A 23,241-nucleotide genomic window follows, 5' to 3' on the forward strand; every position below is an offset into this window, starting at 1 on the left:
AAGCTTCCAAATTGCGATACAACACCATGGACAAGCTTGCAGCTCGAAGTTTGTTTGAACCAGATTAGGAAAATTCTAATAACCAGAAATAACCGTTGCCGTCCGAGCGATTCACGGAATTGGCGCGCAACCTCCGCGCGAGCCGTTTGCCACTTGCAGCGGCCGAGGCAGCGATTCCTGCGGAATATTCGCGGCCCCGGCGAAGCTGACCGGCGTCGAGCAGCGGACACCAGAAAGCCTCCACCAAGGCTCGCCACGGCGGCCACACCGGCGACACCCGGTTCCTCAGCCCCACAGGTGTCGGTTTGCAGGACACCTGGCGTCCTCCCAGTGGCGGAGCCCCGCTGCTCGACGCGGTTTTCCCCAGCACATCCGATCGGGCATTTAATGCCTGCCTGTGCATCTGCCCGCTGTCCCACATGACAGTCGCGCGGAGGGGGGAGGAGTGGGAGCGAAGCAAACCACTAATCACAGCCCTAAACAACCGCGAGAGGATGGAAAAGGGGCAATAATTAATCGGGAGAGGATAAACCATGGGTCACGAAGTTGCGGGCTGCCCAGGGGCCGCCCGCGCTATAAAGGAGCTGCTTGGCCCTCCAGTCCTCCTCCCCGCCTCCATTTCGCCCACTCCGACCTTCGTCCACACACCTTCCACCAAGCCACCAGCCACCGAAAAAGCCCCAATCCCAGCAACCACAAACCACTCACGTGAGTTCGAGCGAGGTAAGAATAGATCCGAGCGAGTTCTTGCGTCTTCAAGGTAAAGTTCTTTGAATCCCAAGCCCTCTCCCCCCCTCCCCTGTTCGTCTCCTTGTTCACTCGGCAGGCAGCGAGGTCTCCAGGACGTTTTAGATCCAGGGGCTCCAGATCTGTTCGTTTTTCTTCTCTTTTAGTTGTAGTAATCGGCCAGGCGAGGTTCTTTTTCCACACCTCCTTGCTCGTTGTGTCTAGATCTACCACCAACGCCATCTCTTTTTGCCGTGGCTGTTGTTGATTTTCTCTGCCTGTTCTAGGTTTTGGTTTGGAAACCAGGCAGATTTCTTTCTTGTTCATCTTTCCAAAAAACAAAAATCCAAAAAAAGAGTTCTTCCTAGCTCCTTAGATGGCTGCCGCTATAGATCTGTCCGGGGAGGATCTGGTGAGAGCACTCGAGCCTTTTATCCGAGAAGCCTCTGCCCCCCCTCCACTCCACTCCCACCTTAGTCCCACCTCGCCATTCTCCTTCCCCCACGCTGCCTACAGTGGGTACCCGTACGGGGTGCAGGCACAGGCCCAGACCGAGCTCAGCCCGGCCCAGATGCACTACATCCAGGCACGCCTCCACCTCCAGCGCCAGACCGGCCAGCCGGGCCACCTCGGCCCGCGGCCCCAGCCCATGAAGCCTGCTTCGGTGGCAGCGGCGACCCCGCCGCGGCCGCAGAAGCTCTACCGTGGCGTGCGGCAGCGCCACTGGGGCAAGTGGGTGGCGGAGATCCGCCTCCCCCGCAACCGCACCCGCCTCTGGCTCGGCACCTTCGACACCGCCGAGGAGGCGGCCCTCGCCTACGACCAGGCAGCCTACCGCCTCCGCGGCGACGCAGCGCGCCTCAACTTCCCCGACAACGCTGCCTCCCGCGGCCCGCTCCATGCCTCCGTTGACGCCAAGCTCCAGACCCTCTGCCAGAACATCACCGCCTCCAAGAACGCCAAGAAGTCCGCCTCCGTCTCCGCGTCCACCGCCGCAGCCACGTCGTCCACCCCCACCAGCAACTGCTCCTCGCCGTCCTCCGACGAGGCGTCGTCCTCGCTGGAGTCCGCGGAGTCGTCACCGTCACCCGCCACCACCACCGCAGCAGAGGTTCCAGAGATGCAGCAGCTCGACTTCAGCGAGGCGCCATGGGATGAGGCAGCCTGCTTCGCCCTCACCAAGTACCCGTCGTACGAGATCGACTGGGACTCGCTTCTCGCCGCCAATTAGCACCCAGTTTGTGTTCGTCAGCTACTACTACTGTCTTTAGCGTGTCATGATGTTAGGTTAATGGGTCGCCGCGATGCAGATGGCATTTTAGACATTCTGCACGGGCTTTTAGCGGATTAGCTCTAAGTCTCTAATCCTTGTTCATTGTGTAGATCTATTATTTGTTCTCTTGTGGTAGGGTTTGGTTAGTCCGTCCCGGATGACTATAAGCCGGCGTTTTTGTGCCCGGCGTCTCCGGTGGTCGGTCACTGGTCAGTGACTCCGGCCGGTGAAGTCTTGTGTCCATGGTTCTAGCTAGGTGCTGTTCCTTCCGCTGCTCTGCAGATTGTAACAGTGGGAGTCTTGTCATGTAAAATTAGCTCGTCAAAAATCATGTAATGTGGAATATTATTTTGTTGTTAATGGTTGTTTTGTCTTGTAAATTCATGAAAATCATACGTTTTTGTCTTGTGAAATTCTTGAAATGTCAGTCTGCGAAATGGAACTAGTGGTAGTGAACGTGACTGTAATTCTTTAGTACTACATGCGCAGATACTGTGTTTCAGACTTGCAATCGATAGTTTATAGTTTTAGCTCGAGAAATTCATGTTTGGCTTGGACGCCTGGCGACCAAACTTGTATCCGTGTTCACGTCTTTTGTGCTCGATCACGGTTGCTTGAGGAACCATCTCATTTCATTTTCAGTCAAGGTAGAACAAGCAAAAAGGAAAAAGGGGAACACATCCACATCGTGGGCTATTATTCCGATACGTATTTCCTAACAATGGAGTAGGTCGAACGGATCGCGCTGGGCTGGACGTTAGCTGGCAGGAAGCTTCTCGAGGCGATATTTTTAGTAGTATTTGTAGGCAAATTTCACGCTCCTCGAAGCAGACGGGTCCGACGACGACGTGATCCCCTTTGTCACCTACCGGAGCGCCGTTGCATTGCTGCCATGCTGAACTGATGATGCGTCCGTCCCCATCGTTTTCGTGGCGATCGCGCGCGCGTTCCAGAAATGCCCACGGATGCCCCCGCCGTGCTTAAATTTGACCCAGTTTACCTGGATGTGAACAAAATACTAGAAAGATTTATATATTGGGAAAATGGTCGCCGTTTTCTCTCAGTGCATCAGCACGTAGTACAAGCAACAGCTGATCGTGAGTGTTTCGGAAAACGGCGTTCGGAGAAAACTAGCAGCAGAAGAGTAGGGGGGTTGAAAGTTGAAGCGAGGGCGCCAAAGTAAATACTATTTCCCGCCAGAAATTGACGGCGAGTCCGCGTAGGCTCCGCGTCCGCGCGGAACGCACAGCCGATGTGACATGACGAGGGCGGGCCCACCCACCCACACCTCCGTCGGGGGGAAGAAAAGAATCGTCTGGGAATCGTGGGGCCAGCGGCACTGCCCAGTCTCGTCCGCGCTGTGCACGCCTGCCTGCCTGCCTGCCTCATCTCCGGTCAAAAGGGGAAACAGGAAGCCCCGGAACGGAACAGCCAGCGTAGAGTAGCAGTGGACGGATCACTACCACCACCACCACCAGCGTGTGGAGTGGATGGGTATCTGGCGTTGCGTTGCTTTGCTTTGGCATATGGTAACTGGCACTCGAATGCACAGGGCACACGCTCCTATCCATTCGTGTTGCATTCCATCTTCGGTTCGTTGTAAATGCAAAAGGAAGGCACACCAACCCACTGGACAAAAGCGGGCGTGCTGCCGTACGTTGGCGCCTCTGCCTGTCGGTGGGCCCTCCCTATCACGGGCGGTTTCTCCTGGCCTCCCTCGCTGCTCACACATTCGCTCCTCTCTTTTCCCTTTTTCATTGCACTCCTTACCCGTCATCTTCGTGTTGGTGACCGAATTAGTACTGGTGGTTATTATCTCTTTTTTTAGTGGTTGGGTTAGCCATAACAGCAGCCCATCACTCCGTGGCCACGAGTTAACACAGGAGAAAAGATAACAGATATCCTAGTTTTTCATATGGTAGTACAGTACGTACAACTTACTGAAAACACGTGAACGAGTCTGAACGGCGAGGCCGCCCGGGTGCCGCCCCACTGCACTTGCTAGCGTGTGCACTGCGCTACCAGCTCCAGTTTACGCGTGTGGCCAACCAACGAGATACCGCATCTGATATCTTGAAAATACATGCCTCACATGGAGGGAAAATGTTGCACCACTACTAACTGAGACTTGTACTCCCTCCATTCCCAAATATAAGTTTTTCTAAAGATTCCAACAAGTGACTACATACAGAGCAAAATGAGTGAATCTATACTCTAAAATATGTCTAAATACATCCGTATGCTGTTGTCCATTTGAAATGTCTAAAAGACTTATATTTAGAAATGAAGGGAGTAGTATAGTAAGAATTCCAGGTAAAAAAGGAATGGTGCAGAATTTTTATCTGGATTCTTCAGCTGCAGAATTATTGTTGGGGTTCTTCGGGAGGGTATCCCGAAGTACTTTTGCCCTCGTCCTAATTTATTAGTCCTTCTTGTCCCTTGCACAACACTCTTGCCCCTCCCCCCTCCCGCGTCGCCCCTGCTCGAGCGACTCAAGCGGGGCAAAACCCTAGCCGTCGGGGGCTCTTCTTCCTTCCCTCCCCCTCCCTCCGTCGCCTTCGAAGGACGCCGGCGACCTATAACCTGGGGCCGACGACGATGGCGGGGGCCTCCCTCTCTCCTGCGTCGTGGGGATGGTTGTCGGTGTCAAAACCGGCGGATCTCGGGTAGGCGGTCCCGAACTGTGCGTCTAAGGTCGATGGTAACAGGAGACAAGGGACACACTGTGCGTCTCGGGCCCTCTCTATGGAGGTAATACCCTACGTCTTGCTTGATTGATCTTGATGAATATGAGTATTATAAGAGTTGATCTATCACGAGATCGTAATGGCTAAACCCTACAAGTCTAGCCTGTATGACTATGATAATGTATCTCTCCCTTCGGACTAAGTCCTTCGGTTTATATAGACACCGGGAGGATCTAGGGTTACACAAGGCCGGTTACAAAGAAAGGAATCTACATGTTCGGTCGCCAAGCTTGCCCTCCACGCCAAGGAGAGTCCCATACGGACACGGGTACAGTCTTCGGTCTTCGTGTCTTCACAGCCCATCAATCCGGCCCATGGCTAATAGGCCGAACGCGCGAGGACCCCTTAGTCCAGGACTCCCTCAGTAGCCCCTGAACCTGGCGTCAATGACAAGGTATCCGGCACGTAGATCTGTCTTCGGTATTGCAAGGCGGGTTCCTCCTTCCGAACTCCAAGATAGTCTTCGGACGTATTGATCGTGTCCGGACCTGTAACACACACACACACACCACACACAAACGCAGAGAGAATATAATAATCCACGAGTCCAATCCGCCGACAACTTTTTGCAACACGACATCTCGTCTGACCGGTCACAATTTCAAACCGTTTTTCGTCTGCCGCTCCATGTTTCGAGACGCGGCCGCCATTGGCGCGTCTTGTCGAAGCATAGATCGTGTCCCCTTATTGCGGGATTCTCATCAATACGGGCGTGGGTAACCCAACCGTGCCGTTTACACAACCCTTGGGAGTAGGCGAATTTTAAGGCGAGTGGGGAGGCGTTCAATATTCACTGCCTTTAAAAGGAGATAAGAATCCCCTTTCTTCTTCCCACGCCTTCTCTCTTCCTCTGCCTTTCCACTCTTGAGCTCCAGCGCCCAAGTTCCCATCTGTTTCACATTCGAGCAAGCACTCAACCATGTCCGGATCCGGCGGTGAAGGCAAGTGGATGGCCTCCTTCGTCAAGGAGGATATTACCGAGCTTCGGGCGGCTGGGTACTTGGCGAAGGAAATCTCCCACCGTCTTCCAGCCCAGGGACAAATCATTCCCACGCCGAAGCCCAACGAGAGGGTAGTATTCGTCCCCCATTTCCTTCGCGGGCTAGGGTTTCCACTCCACCCCTTCGTCCGCGGGCTAATGTTCTACTACGGGATAGACTTCCATGACCTATTCCCGAACTCCTTCCTCAATATCTTGGCGTTCATCGTCGTGTGCGAGGCCTTCCTACGCATCCAACCCCACTTCGGGTTGTGGCTCAAAATCTTCCATGTGAAGCTGAAGGTGGTGGATGGCCAGCACGCAGAGTGCGAAGGCGCCATGGTGAGGAAGCTCACCAATGTCTCTTGGCCAAAAGGCACATTCGTGGAGTCTGTCAAGGAATGGCAGAAATAATGGTTCTACATCACCGAACCCCGTGATGCCACCTGGGTCGCGGCTGCCGAATTCAACTTCGGTGCTCCCGCGCGACTCACCTCCTGGGTCGAGAAGAACCTGAACTGGTGTTCGTCAGACGAGCTGATTGCGCTGCAAACACGCATTCAAAGCATGATGGATAAAGACATCAAGCTCGTCGACGTAATCCAAGTGATGCTGGTGCGTGATACGTCTCCAACGTATCTATAATTTTTGATTGCTCCATGCTATATTATCTACTGTTTTGAATGTTTATGGGCTTTATTATACACTTTTATACCATTTTTGGGACTAACCTATTAACCCAGAGCCCAGTGCCAGTTTCTGTTTTTACCCTGTTTTAGGGTTTCGAAGAAAAGGAAAATCAAACGGAGTCCAATTGACCTGAAACTTCACGGAACTCATTTTTGGAAGGAAAGAAGCGCAGAAGACTTGGAGTGCACGTCGGGGGATCTGCGAGGAGGTCACGAGGCAGGGGGCGCGCCCACCCCCTGGGCGCGCCCTCCACCCTCGTGATCCCCTCGTGGCCCCCCTGACGTACTTCTTCCGCCTGTATATCTCCATATACCCTAAAAACATCCGAGAGCACAATAGATCGGGAGTTCCGCCGCCAGAAGCCTCCGTAGCCACCGAAAACCAATCTAGACCCGATTCGGCACCCTGCCAGAGGGGGCAATCCTTCTCCGGTGGCCATCTTCATCATCCCGGTGCTCTCCATGATGAGGAGGGAGTAGTTCTCCCTCGGGGCTGAGGGTATGTACCAGTAGCTATGTGTTTGATCTCTCTCTCGTGTTCTTGAGGTGATACGATCTTGATGTATCGCGAGCTTTGCTATTATATTTGGATCCTATGATGTTTCTTCCCCCCTCTACTCTCTTGTAATGAATTGAGTTTCCCCTTTGAAGTTATCTTATCGGATTGAGTCTTTAAAGATTTTAGAACACTTGATGTATGTCTTGCCGTGGATATCTGTGGTGACAATGGCATATCACGTGATTCACTTGATGTATGTTTTGGTGATCAACTTGCGGGTTCCGCCCATGAACCTATGCATAGGGTTTGGCACACGTTTTCGTCGTGATTCTCCGGCAAAACTTTGGGGCACTCTTTGGGGTCCTTTGTGTTGGTTGAATAGATGAATCTGAGATTGTGTGATGCATATCGTATAATCATACCCACGGATACTTGAGGTGACATTGGAGTATCTAGGTGAGATTAGGGTTTTGATTGATTTGTGTCTTAAGGTGTTATTCTAGTACAAACTCTAGGGCTGTTTGTGACACTGATACGTCTCCAACGTATCTATAATTTTTGATTGCTCCATGCTATATTATCTACTATTTTGGGCAATATTGGGCTTTATTTTCCACTTTTATATTATTTTTGGGACTAACCTATTAACCGGAGGCCCAGCCCAGATTTGCTGTTTTATGCCTATTTTAGTGTTTCGAAGAAAAGGAATATCAAACGGAGTCGAAACGGAACGAAATCAACTGGAGAAGTTATTTTTGGAAGGAAACCTACCAGATAGACTTGGACCCTACGTCAGAAGATGAAGGAGGAGCTCACGACGGTAGGGGGCGTGCCCACCCCCCTGGGGCGCGCCCCCTGCCTCATGCCCCCCCCCTTCGGTCCACCGACGTACTCCTTTAACCCATATATACCCACGTATCCTAAAACTTCCAGACATAGATTAGATCGGGAGTTCCGCTGCCAGAAGCCTCCGTAGCCACCGAAAACCAATCTAGACCCGTTCCGGCACCCTGCCGGAGGGGGAAATCCCTCTCCGGTGGCCATCTTCATCATCCCGGTGCTCTCCATGACGAGGAGGGAGTAGTTCTCCCTCGGGGCTGAGGGTATGAACCAGTAGCTATGTGTTTGATCTCTCTTTCTCTCTCGTGTTCTTGAGATGATACGATCTTGATGTATCGCGAGCTTTGCTATTATATTTGGATCCTATGATGTTTCTTTCCCCCCTCTACTCTCTTGTAATGAATTGAGTTTCCCCTTTGAAGTAATCTTATTGGATTGAGTCTTTAAAGATTTGAGAACACTTGATGTATGTCTTGCCGTGGATATCTGTGGTGACAATGGGATATCACGTGACTCACTTGATGTATGTTTTGGTGATCAACTTGCGGGTTCCGCCCATGAACCTATGCATAGGGGTTGGCACACATTTTCCTCGTGATTCTCTGGTAGAACTTTGGGGCACTCTTTGAGGTCCTATGTGTTGGTTGAATAGATGAATCTGAGATTGTGTGATGCATAGCGTATAATCATACCCACAGATACTTGAGGTGACATTGGAATATCTAGGTGACATTAGGGTTTTGGTTGATTTGTATCTTAAGGTGTTATTCTAGTACGAACTCTAGGTCTGTTTGTGACACTTATAGGAATAGCCCAACGGATTGATTGGAAAGAATAACTTTGAGGTGGTTTCGTACCCTACCATAATCTCTTCGTTCGTTCTCCGCTATTAGTGACTTTGGAGTGACTCTTTGTTGCATGTTTAGGGATAGTTATGTGATCCAATTATGTTAGTATTGTTGAGGGAACTTACACTAGCGAAAGTATGAACCCTAGGCCTTATTTCCACGCATTGCAATACCGTTTACGCCCACTTTTATTATTAGTTACCTTGCTGTTTTTATAATTTCATATTACAAATACCTTTATCTACCATCCATATTGCACTTGTATCACCATCTCTTCGCCGAACTAGTGCACCTATACAATTTACCACTGTATTGGGTGTGTTGGGGACAGAAGAGACTCTTTGTTATTTGGTTGCAGGGTTGCTTGAGAGAGACCATCTTCATCCTACGACTCCTACGGATTGATAAACCTTAGGTCATCCACTTGAGGGAAATTTGCTACTGTCCTACAAACCTCTGCACTTGGAGGCCCAACAACGTCTACAAGAAGAAGGTTGTGTAGTAGACATCAAGCTCTTTTCTGGCGCCGTTGCCGGGGAGGTGAGTGCTTGAAGGTATATCTTTAGATCTTGCAATCGAGTCTTTTAGTTTCTTGTTTTATCACTAGTTTAGTTTATAAAAGAAAATTACAAAAAATGTAATTCAGTTTGTCTCATACGCTTCACTTTTTTAATATCTTTCGCGAGTATGATGGAAAGGATAATTGTGCTCAAGTGCTAGAAGAAGAACTCTATAAAATGTTTGGCACTAAATATTTGAATGATGAGCATGATTGCAATGTTGTTAGTATGAATTCCTTGAATATCCATGATGCTAATGATATGCAAAGCCACAAGCTTGGGGAAGCTATGCTTTATGAAGATGATATTTTTTGTCCCCCAAGTTTTGATGAGCAAATTTATTGTGATGAAAGCATGCCTCCTATCTATGATGATTATTGTGATGGCACGTATGCTTTAAATAATAATGATAACCATGAAACTTGTCATCTTGATCTTAATTTTCAATCACATGATAGTTATTTTGTCAAGTTTGCTCCCACTATTATTCATGAGAAGAAGTTTGCTTATGTGGAGAGTAATAAAAATTCTATGCTTGTAGATCATGAAAAGAATTCTTTATGTGAAGGTTATATTGTTGAATTCATTCATGATGCTACTGAAAATTATTATGAGGGAGTAATATATGCTTGTAGGAATTCAATAATATCAAGTTTCCTCTCTATGTGCTTAAAGTTTTGAAGTTATGCTTGTTTTGCCTTCCTATGCTAGTTGATTATTGTTCCCACAAGTTGTTTTCTCACAAAATCCCTATGAATAGGAAGTAGGTTAGGCTTAAATGTGCTAGTCATATTCTTCATTATGCTCTCTTTATGTTACAATTCTTATCCTTTATGTGAGCATCATTGAAATCATCATGCCTAGCTAGGGGCGTTAAACGATAGTGCTTGTTGGGAGGCAACCCAACTTCAATTTTGTTCCTTGATTTTTGTTCCTGTTTAGTAATAAATAATTCATCTAGCCTATGTTTATATGTGGTTTTATGCTTTTAATTAGTGTTTGTGCCAAGTAGAACCTTTGGGAAGACTTGGGGAAAGTCTTGTTGATCATGCTGTAAAAAACAGAAACTTTAGCGCTCACGAGAATTGATGCCATTTTTATTTGGAGGGTGCTATTTAGTTAATTATTTTTTCAAATGATTAATAGATAAATTCATCAGGTCCAGATATTTATTTGAGAATTTTATGGGTTCCATAAGTATACGTTTGATACAGATTACTACAGACTGTTCTGTTTTTGACAGATTCTGTTTTTTGTGTGTTGTTTGCTTATTTTGATGAATCTATGGCTAGTAAAATACTTTATAAACCATGGATAAGTTGGAATAAAGTAGGTTTAACACCAATTTAAATAAATAATGAGTTCATTACAGTACCTTGAAGTGGTCTTTTGTTTGCTTATACTAACGGAGCTTACGAGTTTTCTGTTAAGTTTTGTGTTGTGAAGTTTTCAAGTTTTGGGTAAGGATTCGATGGACTATGGAATAAGGAGTGGCAAGAGCCTAATCTTGGGGATGCCCATGGAACCCCATGGTAATATTCAAGGATAACCAAGAGCCTAAGCCTGGGGATACCCCGGAAGGCATCCCCTCTTTCGTCTTCGTTCATCGGTAACTTTACTTGGAGCTATATTTTTATTCGCCACATGATATGTGTTTTGCTTGGAGCGTCAATTTATTTTGTTAGGATTTGCTTGCTTTTATTTAGAACAATGTTTTTCATCTTTTATTTCAATAAAAGTGGCATTGATAGCCTTTACTATGCCTATGTTACAAGTATACATGTTGCTGTTTGAAAACAGAAAGTTTACCGCTGTTGCAATAATTCCCTAGAAAAGTCAGAATATGATAAAATGTTGAAACCTTTTGCATATTAATATCTGATAAATTTACTACAGTGGGAATTTTCATTCATAATTTTTGGAGCTAGGGAAGTATGGATGTTGCAGCATTCTTTACAGACTATCCTGTTTAGGCAGATTGCTGTTATGTTTGCATTGTTTGCATATGTTTGCTTCTTTAATGATTCTATTTGAGGATAGGACTATTAAATATGCAGAGGCATTTAGTATGCAATGTTGAATAATAATTTTAGTGATTTTCTACACTAGAGTATGATAAGGTTTTTGCAATGGTTTATACTAACTTATCTCACGAGTCCTTGTTGAGTTTTGTGTGGATGAAGCTTTTGAGATTTAGGGAGACCATGATATGAGAGGAATTAAGGAGACACAAAAGCTCAAGCTTGGGGATGCCCAAGGCATCCCAAGATAATATTTCAAGAATTCTCAAGAGTCTAAGCTTGGGGATGCCCCGGTTGGCATCCCACCTTTCTTCTTCAACAACTATCGGTTAGTATCGGTTGATCCTAAGTTTTTGCTTCTTCACATGATGTTTGCTATTCTTAGATGTCATTTTATTTTGCTTTGCTTGCTGTTTGAATAAAATACCAAGATCTTAAATTATTAAATGTTAGAGAGTCTTCACATAGTTGCATAATTATTCGACTACTCATTGATCTTCACTTATATCTTTCGGAGTAGTTTGTCATTTGCTCTAGTGCTTCACTTATATCCTTTTAGATCACGGTGGTGGTTTTATTTTATAGAAATAGATGAACTCTCATGCTTCACTTAGATTATTTTGAGAGTCTTAAATAGCATGGTAATTTGCTTAAAATCCTAATATGCTAGGTATTCAAGAATAATAAAATTCTCTTATGAGTGTGTTGAATACTATGAGAAGTTTGATACTTGATAATTGTTTTGAGATATGGAGATGGTGATATTAGAGTCATGCTAGTTGAGTAGTTGTGAATTTGAGAAATACTTGTGTTGAAGTTTGTGATTCCCGTAGCATGCACGTATGGTGAACCGTTATGTGATGAAGTCGGAGCATGATTTATTTATTGATTGCCTTCCTTATGAGTGGCGGTCGGGGACGAGCGATGGTTTTTTTCTACCAATCTATCCCCCTAGGAGCATGCGCGTAGTACTTTGTTTCGATAACTAATAGATTTTTGCAATAAGTATGTGAGTTCTTTATGACTAATGTTGAGTCCATGGATTATACGCACTCTCATCCTTCCACCATTGCTAGCCTCTCTAGTACCGCGCAACTTTCACCGATACCATACACCCACCATATACCTTCCTCAAAACAGCCACCATACCTACCTATTATGGCATTTCCATAGCCATTCCGAGATATATTGCCATGCAACTTTCCACCGTTCTATTTATTATGACACGCTTCATCATTGTCATATTGCTTTGCATGATCATGTAGTTGACATCGTATTTGTGGCAAAGCCACCGTTCACAAATTCTTTCATACATGTCACTCATGCATCATTGCACATCCCGGTACACCGCCGGAGGCATTCATATAGAGTCATATCTTATCCTAAGTATTGAGTTGTAATTCTTGAGTTGTAAGAAAAATAAAAGTGTGATGATCATCATTATTAGAGCATTGTCCCAGTGAGGAAAGGATGATGGAGACTATGATTCCCCCACAAGTCGGGATGAGACTCCGGACGAAAAATAAATAAAAGAGGCCAAAGAAGCCCAAATAAAAAAAAGAAAAGAGGCCAAAGAAGCCCAAATAAAAAAAAGAAAAAAAGAGGCCATAAAAAAGGAGAAAGGCCCAAATAAAAAATAAAAAAAATGAGAGAAAAAGAGAGAAGGGACAATGCTACTATCCTTTTACCACACTTGTGCTTCAAAGTAGCACCATGATCTTCATGATAGAGAGTCTCCAATGTTGCCACTTTCATATACTAGTGGGAATCTTTCATTATAGAACTTCGCTTGTATATTCCAATGATGGGCTTCCTCAAAATGCCCTAGGTCTTCGTGAGCAAGCAAGTTGGATGCACACCCACTAGTTTCTTTTGTTGAGCTTTCATACATTTATAGCTCTAGTGCATCCGTTGCATGGCTGATACGCCTAGTTGATGTGAGACTATCTTCCCCCTTTTTGTCTTCTCCACAACCACCACTCTATTCCACCTATAGTGCTATATCCATGGCTCACGCTCATGTATTGCGTGAAGATTGAAAAAGTTTGAGAACATCAAAAGTATGAAACAATTGCTTGGCTTGTCATCGGGGTTGTGCATGATTTAAATATTTTGTGTGGTGAAGATAGAGCATAGCCAGACTATATGATTTTGTAGGGATAGCTTTCCTTGGCCATGTTATTTTGAGAAGACATAATTGCTTAGTTGGTATGCTTGAAGTATTATTATTTTTATGTCAATATGAACTTTTGTCTTGAATCTTATGGATCTGAATATTCATACCACAATTAAGAAGAATTACATTGAAATTATGCCAACTAGCATTCCACATCAAAAATTACCATTTTATCATTTACCTACTCGAGGACGAGCAGGAATTAAGCTTGGGGATGCTTGATACGTCTCCAACGTATCTATAATTTTTGATTGCTTCATGCTATATTATCTACTGTTTTGGGCAATATTGGGCTTTATTTTCCACTTTTATATTATTTTTGGGACTAACCTATTAACCGGAGGCCCAGCCCAGATTTGCTGTTTTATGCCTATTTCAGTGTTTCGAAGAAAAGGAATATCAAACAGAGTCGAAACGGAACGAAATCAACTAGAGAAGTTATTTTTGGAAGGAAACCTACTGGATAGACTTGGACCCTACGTCAGAAGATGAAGGAGGAGCTCACGAGGGTAGGGGGCGCACCCACCCCCCTGGGGCGCGCCCCCCTGCCTCGTGCCCCCCCCTTCGGTCCACCGACGTACTCCTTTCACCCATATATACCCACGTATCCTAAAACTTCCAGAACAGAGATTAGATCAGGAGTTCCGCCGCCAGAAGCCTCCGTAGCCACCGAAAACCAATCTAGACCCATTCCGGCACCCTGCCGGAGGGGGCAATCCCTCTCCGATGGCCATCTTCATCATCCCGGTGCTCTCCATGACGAGGAGGGAGTAGTTCTCCCTCGGGGCTGAGGGTATGTACCAGTAGCTATGTGTTTGATCTCTCTCTTGTGTTCTTGAGATGATACGATCTTGATGTATCGCGAGCTTTGCTATTATATTTGGATCCTATGATGTTTCTTTCCCCCCTCTACTCTCTTGTAATGAATTGAGTCTCCCCTTTGAAGTAATCTTATCGGATTGAGTCTTTAAAGATTTGAGAACACTTGATGTATGTCTTGCCGTGGATATCTGTGGTAACAATGGGATATCACGTGATTCACTTGATGTATGTTTTGGTGATAAACTTGCGGGTTCCGCCCATGAACCTATGCATAGGGGTTGGCACACGTTTTCGTCGTGATTCTCTGGTAGAACTTTGGGTCACTCTTTGAGGTCCGATGTGTTGGTTGAATAGATGAATCTGAGATTGTGTGATGCATATCGTATAATCATACCCACGGATACTTGAGGTGACATTGGAGTATCTAGGTGACATTAGGGTTTTGGTTGATTTGTATCTTAAGGTGTTATTCTAGTATGAACTCTAGGGCTGTTTGTGACACTTATAGGAATAGCCCAACAGATTGATTGGAAAGAATAACTTTGAGGTGGTTTCGTACCCTACCATAATCTCTTAGTTCGTTCTCCGCTATTAGTGACTTTGGAGTCACTCTGTGTCGCATGTTGAGGGATAGTTTTATGATCCAATTATGTTAGTATTGTTGAGGGAACTTACACTAGTGAAAGTATGAACCCTAGGCCTTGTTTACTATCATTGCAATACCGTTTACGCTCACTTTTATCATTAGTTACCTTGCTATTTTTACAATTTCATATTACAAATACCTTTATCTACTATCCATATACCACTTGTATCACCATCTCTTCGCCGAACTAGTGCACCTATACAATTTACCATTGTATTGGTTGTGTTGGGGACACAAGAGACTCTTTGTTATTTGGTTGCAGGGTTGCTTGAGAGAGACCATCTTCATCCTACGCCTCCTACGGATTGATAAACCTTAGGTCATCCACTTGAGGGAAATTTGCTACTGTCCTACAAACCTCTGCACTTGGAGGCCCAACAACGTCTACAAGAAGAAGGTTGTGTAGTAGACATCAGACACTTATAGGAATATCCCAAGGGATTGATTGGAAAGAATAACTTTGAGGTGGTTCCGTACCCTACCATAATCTCTTCGTTCGTTCTCCGCTATTAGTGACTTTGGAGTGATTCTTTGTTGCATGTTTAGGGATAGTTATGTGATCCAATTATGTTAGTATTGTTGAGGGAACTTACACTAGCGAAAGTATGAACCCTAGGCCTTATTTCCACGCATTTCAATACTATTTACGCTCACTTTTATTATTAGTTACCTTGCTGTTTTTATAATTTCAGATTACAAATACCTTTATCTACCATCCATATTGCACTTGTATCACCATCTCTTCGCCGAACTAGTGCACCTATACAATTTACCATTGTATTGGGTGTGTTGGGGACACAGGAGACTCTTTGTTATTTGATTGCAGGGTTTCTTGAGAGAGACTGAGGGAGTCCTGGATTAGGGGGTCTCCGGACAGCTAGATTATATCCTTTGGCCGGACTGCTGGACTATGAAGACACAAGATTGAAGACTTCGTCTCGTGTCCGGATGGGACTCTACTTGGCGTGGTAGGCAAGCTAGGCAATACGAATATGTATATTTCCTCCTTTGTAACCGACCTTGTGTAACCCTAGCCTCCTCCGGTGTCTATATAACCGGAGGGTTTTAGTCCGTAGGACAACATACAATCATACCATAGGCTAGCTTCTAGGGTTTAGCCTCTCTGATCTCGTGGTAGATCTACTCTTGTACTACCCATATCACCAATATTAATCAAGCAGGACGTAGGGTTTTACCTCCATCAAGAGGGCCCGAACCTAGGTAAAACTTCGTGTCCCCTGCCTCCTGTTACCATCCACCTAGACGCACAGTTCGGGACCCCCTACCCGAGATCCGCCGGTATTGACACCGACATTGGTGCTTTCATTGAGAGTTCCTCTGTGCCATCGCCAGAAGGAAGGATGTCACGTATCGTCTTTAAAGACGGTACTACTGTCGGGGGAGCTTTGGCTGTCGGCCAAACTCTCTGGCTAGGCGGTTTCATCATGACCGCCTGTTCGGCCCCCGCGCCGACGATGACTTCTCGGGTCATCGAAAACAGCCTCCACGTCAAATCGGCACTCGCCGAACAGATGGATCCAGTAGAGCTCGCCTCCTTAAACGAGCTCTTAGATCACATCGCCGCCTTGGGAGTTGCTACGGACTATGATCGGATTGGGCTTAAACCCGATCAAAGGGAGATTAACTCTCCACCGGTCACCCATCATATTGCAGTGGTGGAGGAACAATGCGGCGACCTTTCCTCCATCTTGAGGACCAACTATGTCCGGATTCCCGAGCTCTCTGAGCCGGACGCCTGTTCGCGGGAGGACAGCATCCAATCCCTGAACTTAGAGTCAGGCAGCGGGCCAGGATTATCGGGTCACACCCCGGAACCGGAACTTCCAAAATTGGAAATTCCTCGGCCCCTGGATCCCAGATCAGGTGAGGGTTCAGATTCAATTCCACCCACCCACCCAAACATAAGCGATCTTTCCCACATCAGGCAAGAGCCCATGAAACAGTACATCACTATTGGGCCAGATTCCTCCTTGCGATGAACAAGGTTAAGGAGTGTCGCGAGGAAGACACAATCCTATTTTTCTGCTATAATTGCACGGACAAGGGAATCCTTAACGCCATAAATCGCCGTGAGATAACACGCTTCGCTGACTTGGCGTCCATAGTACGAAAGTACTGTGCGATGGAAAGTGCCTGGAAAACCGAAATAAACTTCCGGGATAATCCGGCCCTGAATACAGACCCAGTCCGAAACAAAACGGTGCATTATCACAATACACCCGTGTCAACTACCAAAAAACAAAAACCCTCTACAGGGTATGGAACCGTACTGGAGGGATGGCTCAACGGACCCTGCAAAATTCATAGTACAGCGGATACAATACCAACGCACAGCCTTAGAGCATGTTGGATACTCCGGCAGGTGGCCAAAAGTGGTGAGGATCTACTTCTCCCAAATACCACAGAGCACCATCCCGTGGATAACAATACGGTGTTAACGGTCTTTGAGACCTTCGCGTCAAATAATAGACGCAAGCGAACACTCTGCAACATGGCCGAAATCTTCCACATAGCAGCAATAAATCCATGGAGTGACATGGCTATTACCTTCAATTCCAGTGACGAACCTAAATTCCGGACAGCCCGAGCACCAGCCGCACTGGTCCTCAGTCCAATCGTGGACGGCTTTCGACTCACCAAAGTACTCATGGACGGCGGCAGCGGATTAAACCTCATCTATGAGGAAACTCTTCGAAAGATGGAAATAGACTGGAACCACATTGAGCAAAGTAGCACAACCTTTAGAGGAATCATCCCCAGTCGGGAAGCACGCCGTGCTGGGAAAATCACACTAGATGTGGTATTCGGCACGCCGGATAATTACAGGTCCGAAGAAATTGCATTCCAAGTGGCCCCGTTCAGCAGTACCTCATTACGGGTACATGAAGCTCAAAATGCCCGGTCCCAACGGAATCATCACTCTCGCCAGCGATCCAGACACAGCACTCCGCGCCGAAAACAAAACAGCCGCATTGGCCCTCGAGGCACTATCCGAAGCCCTCTCGGTCGAGGAATTAACCACGCTACGCTCCACAATGGACAGGGACGACGTGATACTCGACAAGAGATCCAAGTCCACCTCTTTTAAACCAGCGGATGAAATAGTCAAATTCCAAGTCCACCCAACAGACCCTACAAAAACAGCCTCCATCGGGGCACAGTTAAGCCCCGCTGTGGACGCCGCACTACGAGAGTTCCTGCGCGAGAACTGGGACATATTCGCCTGGCATCCCTCAGACATGCCAGGAATCCCACGCAGGCTGGCCGAGCATAGCCTCAATATCCTAAAGGGATTCAAGCCGGTCAAGCAAGCTCTTCGGCGTTTCTCCGAACCTAAGAGACAGGCCATGGGAGAGGAACTAGCCAAGTTATTGGAGGCCGGATTCATCAAAGAAATAAAACACCCGGACTGGCTAGCAAACCTGGTGATGGTACCAAAGAAGGACAAATCCTGGCGCCTTTGTGTTGATTTCAAAGACCTCAATAAAGCCTGCCCAAAGGATCCCTTCCCCCTCCCACGCATCGATCAAATCATTGATGCTACCGCAGGACACGAGTCATTGTGTTTCCTCGACGCATACTCCGGTTACCACCAAATAAAGATGGCGGAGTCCGATCAAGCCGCAACGGCATTCATCACACCATACGGTCCTTTCTGTTTTAACACAATGCCTTTTGGGCTCAAGAACGCCGGCGCAACATAACAGCGCATGATTCCGACATGTCTGGAGAAACAAATCGGCAAAACAGTAGAGGCATACGTAGACGATGTGGTTGTTAAAACCAAACACATCGACTCTTTGATAGACGACTTGAGGCTCACATTCGACAACCTCCGAACATACGGCATCAAGCTCAATCCGGAAAAATGCGTTTTCGGCGTACTAGCCGGAAAGCTCCTGGGTTTCATTGTCTCCAGTAGGGGTATCGAAGCTAATCCGGCCAAAATCCGAGCTTTGTCACAGTTGGCTACACCAACAGACCTCAAACAAATCCAGAAGTTAACTGGATGCGTGGCGGCTCTAAGCCGCTTTATCTCCCGCTTAGGAGAAAAAGCTTTACCCCTTTATCGCCTTCTTCGGCGCACCGAACACTTTGAGTGGACGGACGCTGCCACAGCCGGATTGGAAGAAATAAAGGCCATTTTGGCAACCAACCCAATCCTGGCCCCGCCAAACATTGGCGAACCAATGCTATTGTACATTGCGGCAACTCATCAAGTTGTAAGCACAGTACTCGTCGTCGAACGAGAAGCTACCGGACATAAATTCCCTCTTCAAAAGCCGGTATACTATGTATCCACTGTCCTCAGTCCATGCAAATCACGGTACCCACATTATCAGAAGATAGCCTATGCGGTATTCATGGCGTCCCAGAATCTACGACACTACTTTCAAGAGTGTTCGATTACGGTAGCCTCGGAAGTGCCACTTAATGATATTATAAACAACCGCGACGCTACGGGCCGGATTGCCAAATGGGCCATTGAGCTCCTCCCGTTCGACATAACATACAAACCCCGATGAGCCATTAAATCGCAAGTACTGGCCGACTTCATCGCCGAATGGACGGAGGCCGAACTCCCTAAAGAGTACGGCGCATACTCCAACTGGATCATGCACTTCGATGGTTCTAAAATGCTGGCCGGTCTAGGGGCTGGCGTCGTCCTGACATCCCCAACCGGGGATACCGTTCAGTACGTACTGCAAATATTGTATACAGACTCCAACAATGTAGCCGAATACGAAGCTCTGTTGCATGGTCTTCGGATGGCAGTCTCCATGGGCATTCAACGCCTGGAGGTGCGTGGGGATTCAAACCTTGCAATATCCCAAATAAATGGAGACTTTGACGCCAAGGATCTGAAAATGGCGGCCTATCGAAACGCCGTCCTAAAAATGTCAGCTTGGTTCGAGGGGCTCGAATTCCACCATGTGGCTCGGGAAAACAATCAGGCGGCGGATGTCCTCGCCCGCATCGGCGCAAAACGCGATACGGTCCCCCCAACATATTTTTGGAAAGGCTGTCCAAGTCATCCGTAGTATGGAAAGAGACACTGGTAATAATAGTCCGGACCCGGCCAAAATGCCCGATACCGAATACTCTGACACAATCGGAGGCTCTGCCACCAAAACAACACCTTCAGCCCACGTAATAATGGCCATTATTGCCCCGTGGACATAACCATTCCTGGCCTACCTAACTAGACAGGAACTTCCGGAGGACCAAAATGAGGCATGCTGCATAGTGCGGCGATCCAAGGCCTACAGGGTCCATGAGGGAGAATTGAACAAAAAAGCACTACCGGAGTCCTTCAAAGGTGCATCTCCGAAGAGGAAGGGCGGAATCTTTTGGCAGAAATTCACGCCGGACTCGGCGGTCATCACACCGCAGCCCGGGCCCTTGTAAGCAAGGCCTTCCGCATAGGATTCTATTGGCCAGCAGCCCGGGCAGACGCACAAGACTTGGTCCAACGTTGCGCCGGTTGCCAGCTCTTTGCAAATCAAAGCCACATGCCACCCACCGCCCTCCAAACAATCCCCATTACATGGCCCTTTGCGGTCTGGGGGCTTGACATGGTTGGACCCCTTAAAGGGGGAACCCACAAGAAAAAATACTTACTGGTCATGGTGGATAAATTCACCAAATGGATAGAGGCCAAACTGGTTAAAACAACCGAATCCGGACCGGTGATAGACTTCATATCCAGGGTTGTACACCGTTATGGCATTCCCCACAGCATCATCACTGACAATGGCAGGAACTTCACGGCCGACGAGGTAAAACTCTGGTGCAGCAAAATGGGCATCAAGCTCGATTATGCTTCAGTCTATCACCCACAAACCAACCGTCAAGTCGAGCGAGAAAACGGTCTTATAATGAGCGGCATTAAACCCAGATTAGTGTGTTCCTTAACGGAGTCTGACACACACTGGGTAGAGGAGCTCGACTCCATACTCTGGGGGCTGCGGACCATGCCGAATCGTAGTACCGGATATACACCGTTCTTTATGGTGTATGGCGCAGAGGCAGTCTTGCCCTGTGACATAATTCATGACTCACCTCGAGTGCGCATGTACGAAGAAAGAGAAGCCGAGCTCGATCGGCAGGATAGTCTGGACACCTTGGAGGAGGAGCGCGACGTAGCCAAAGCCCGTTCCGCATTTTATCAGCAACAGGCTCGCAGATACCAAAGCAGAGAAGTAAGGGCCAAAACTTATAACGTTGGTGAACTAGTTCTACGCCTGCCGGATAAGAAAAAGAACAAGACCACGCCCAAATGGGAAGGTCCCTTCATTATTGACCAAGTTCTGACCGGTGGAGCGTACCGACTGCGGGATGCATCGACTAGTCGACTCGAGCCGAACACATGGAACGCGGCAAGGCTCCGAAGATTCTACGCCTAGCACCGGACTCTATGTTAGTCCCCTCCCTTTGTCCATTTTCTGCATATACATCATCTGTCTTGTTTCCCTTTCTTTCTTTCTCTTATTATTTCTCTAGGCATTCAAGGGTCACCTTGTGCCTCGCTTGTACATTACAGATGCGCTAGACGCACTCTTCATACCTGGGGGCTTCTTTCACAGAAGCTTAAATTATTTATCTGGGCCTCACGCCCAACACATGTGTTATACTTCCGCATGTACCTTTTTTCACCATTATATGCATCAATATGACTTAAGTTTTGGCCAAGCTGGGTTGCCTGGCTCTTGTATTTATGCCCTACGTTCCCGTTAATTCGGCTAGGGCATAAGGGGAGGACCTCTGCGATTGTTACTGCCGGGCCAGCCGGATGTGTACCTCAGACTGGGTGAAGCCGAAAGCTAGCGTTCTTAAGGGAATATTCGGTCGGTGAACAAAAGATGATTTTTATTTATTGTCCATATCTGCCCCCAGATGCTTTTTCTGCGTTTCTTATCGCAGTACGGACATGCACTTTAGGGCATGCTTACCCAGGGAAAGGAACCCTTAACGGAACTATTCTCCCTGGAAGATGTTTCTTACTACCCATGTAATATAACATAACTAGTTGGGCACTTGTCTGATAAAGCACTAATGACCCCTACGCCTGGTCTCCATGCATACCCCGGTTTTATATAACTGAGCGGGTATTCGGATTCACTCCGGACTATCGGGCCCGGAGGTTGAAGCGAAAAGGTCCGCAACGACAAATGATCTACAATTCGGCTAGAAGGCATTATACATGTCACTTTAATTACATAGTCAGGCGGACTGACTAAATTCCTCCTCTATACCATCCAACAGGTGGTCCAGCTTACAATCCTGTTGTGAATACTTTGCGGCTAATTCTACTTGCCCATAAACTAAGCTAACGGGGATCTCTTTTCCGTCGGGCCCCACAGGTCCGACCTCGGCCATGTGATTTGGGTCTCCTTGGTATACCGCGTCTTCACCATGGCCCAGGCTTCTCTGGCACCCTGTCGGCAGGCTGATATCTTCCATAAACGGAAGCGACACCGTGCTCCCTTCAGCTTCTCCGCAAGCTCTGCAATGCCTTCTGGCAGGGAGACGGACGGCCACAAGGCCTGGGCAACGCCCTGCATCACCTGTCGAACTTGTTCATGCAGATGTGACAGCTCGGACAGAAGATCACCCGCAGACCCGGGCATTTCCCTCGCGGGACGACCCGTCAGCATACCTATAGACATAACGCTGTTAGACAGCTTCTTTGCCGAACTCCTTTAAAGGATTCGTTCAAACACTTACTGAAAATGCCGTGCCGAAGCCGCTTATTCTCCTTCTCGGAATCCGCAAGCTGGCCCCGAACGTCTTTTAGTTCCATGTTCAGCTTAATGTTGGCGTCTTGGAGATTTTTTTTCTCCAGCATAACCTTAGTCAGCATGCATTTGCCAGCCTCTAGCTGTCGCATAACCTGCTGGTCCCCCGGACTTTCTCCGGACTCATCCGCAAAATCAATTGTTAGATCTGCAGACACGCCGCACACTATATGGTAACCACCATTCTTTAAAGTAAATGTTACCAGCGGGAGGCTTTTTCTGTTCCTGCAATGCGGCAAGAGCGGCCCCCAGTTGGGTCTTGCATTCCTCCAGCTCCTGAGACAGCCTAGTTTCTTCTCTGCAAGAACCTGCACATTAAAGATGATCCTTAAATCAGTTCTACTAACTGTTTCAAGTCTCAGGGGCTACTGATACATATAAATCGTCAGATTTACTCACCCGTACATCCTTTACATACTGATTCGTGGCTCTGGTTAGACCATCTTGAGCAGCACGGAGGTACGCCTCTCCAGAATTGAAGGCGTCGAACGCCTCTGGTGAGAAACAAGCGTCACGGAGTACGGCCCGGCGGCGCCTATGATTCATGGCGCTTTCCACTTCTGAGTTTGTAGCGAATAATCTATCCGCATCCTCT

General features: G+C 47.3%; 1 protein-coding gene across 1 annotated transcript; it reads left to right on the forward strand.

Moving 5' to 3' along the window:
- Window positions 1-586: 586 nt before the first annotated feature.
- On the forward strand, window positions 587-2,359 carry LOC125509187 (ethylene-responsive transcription factor RAP2-13-like). The gene has a single exon (XM_048674099.1). The coding sequence runs from the start codon at window positions 1,103-1,105 to the stop codon at window positions 1,955-1,957; it is 855 nt and encodes a 284-aa protein (XP_048530056.1). The 5' UTR covers window positions 587-1,102; the 3' UTR covers window positions 1,958-2,359.
- The last annotated feature ends 20,882 nt before the right edge of the window (window positions 2,360-23,241 follow it).

The sequence above is a fragment of the Triticum urartu genome, chromosome 5 (genome assembly GCF_003073215.2).
Source record: "Triticum urartu cultivar G1812 chromosome 5, Tu2.1, whole genome shotgun sequence".
NCBI lineage: Eukaryota > Viridiplantae > Streptophyta > Magnoliopsida > Poales > Poaceae > Triticum > Triticum urartu.

Bases quoted from the DNA above. Each gene is read 5' to 3' on its own strand.
- LOC125509187 (XM_048674099.1), top strand. From the start codon at position 1,103: ATGGCTGCCGCTATAGATCTGTCCGGGGAGGATCTGGTGAGAGCACTC.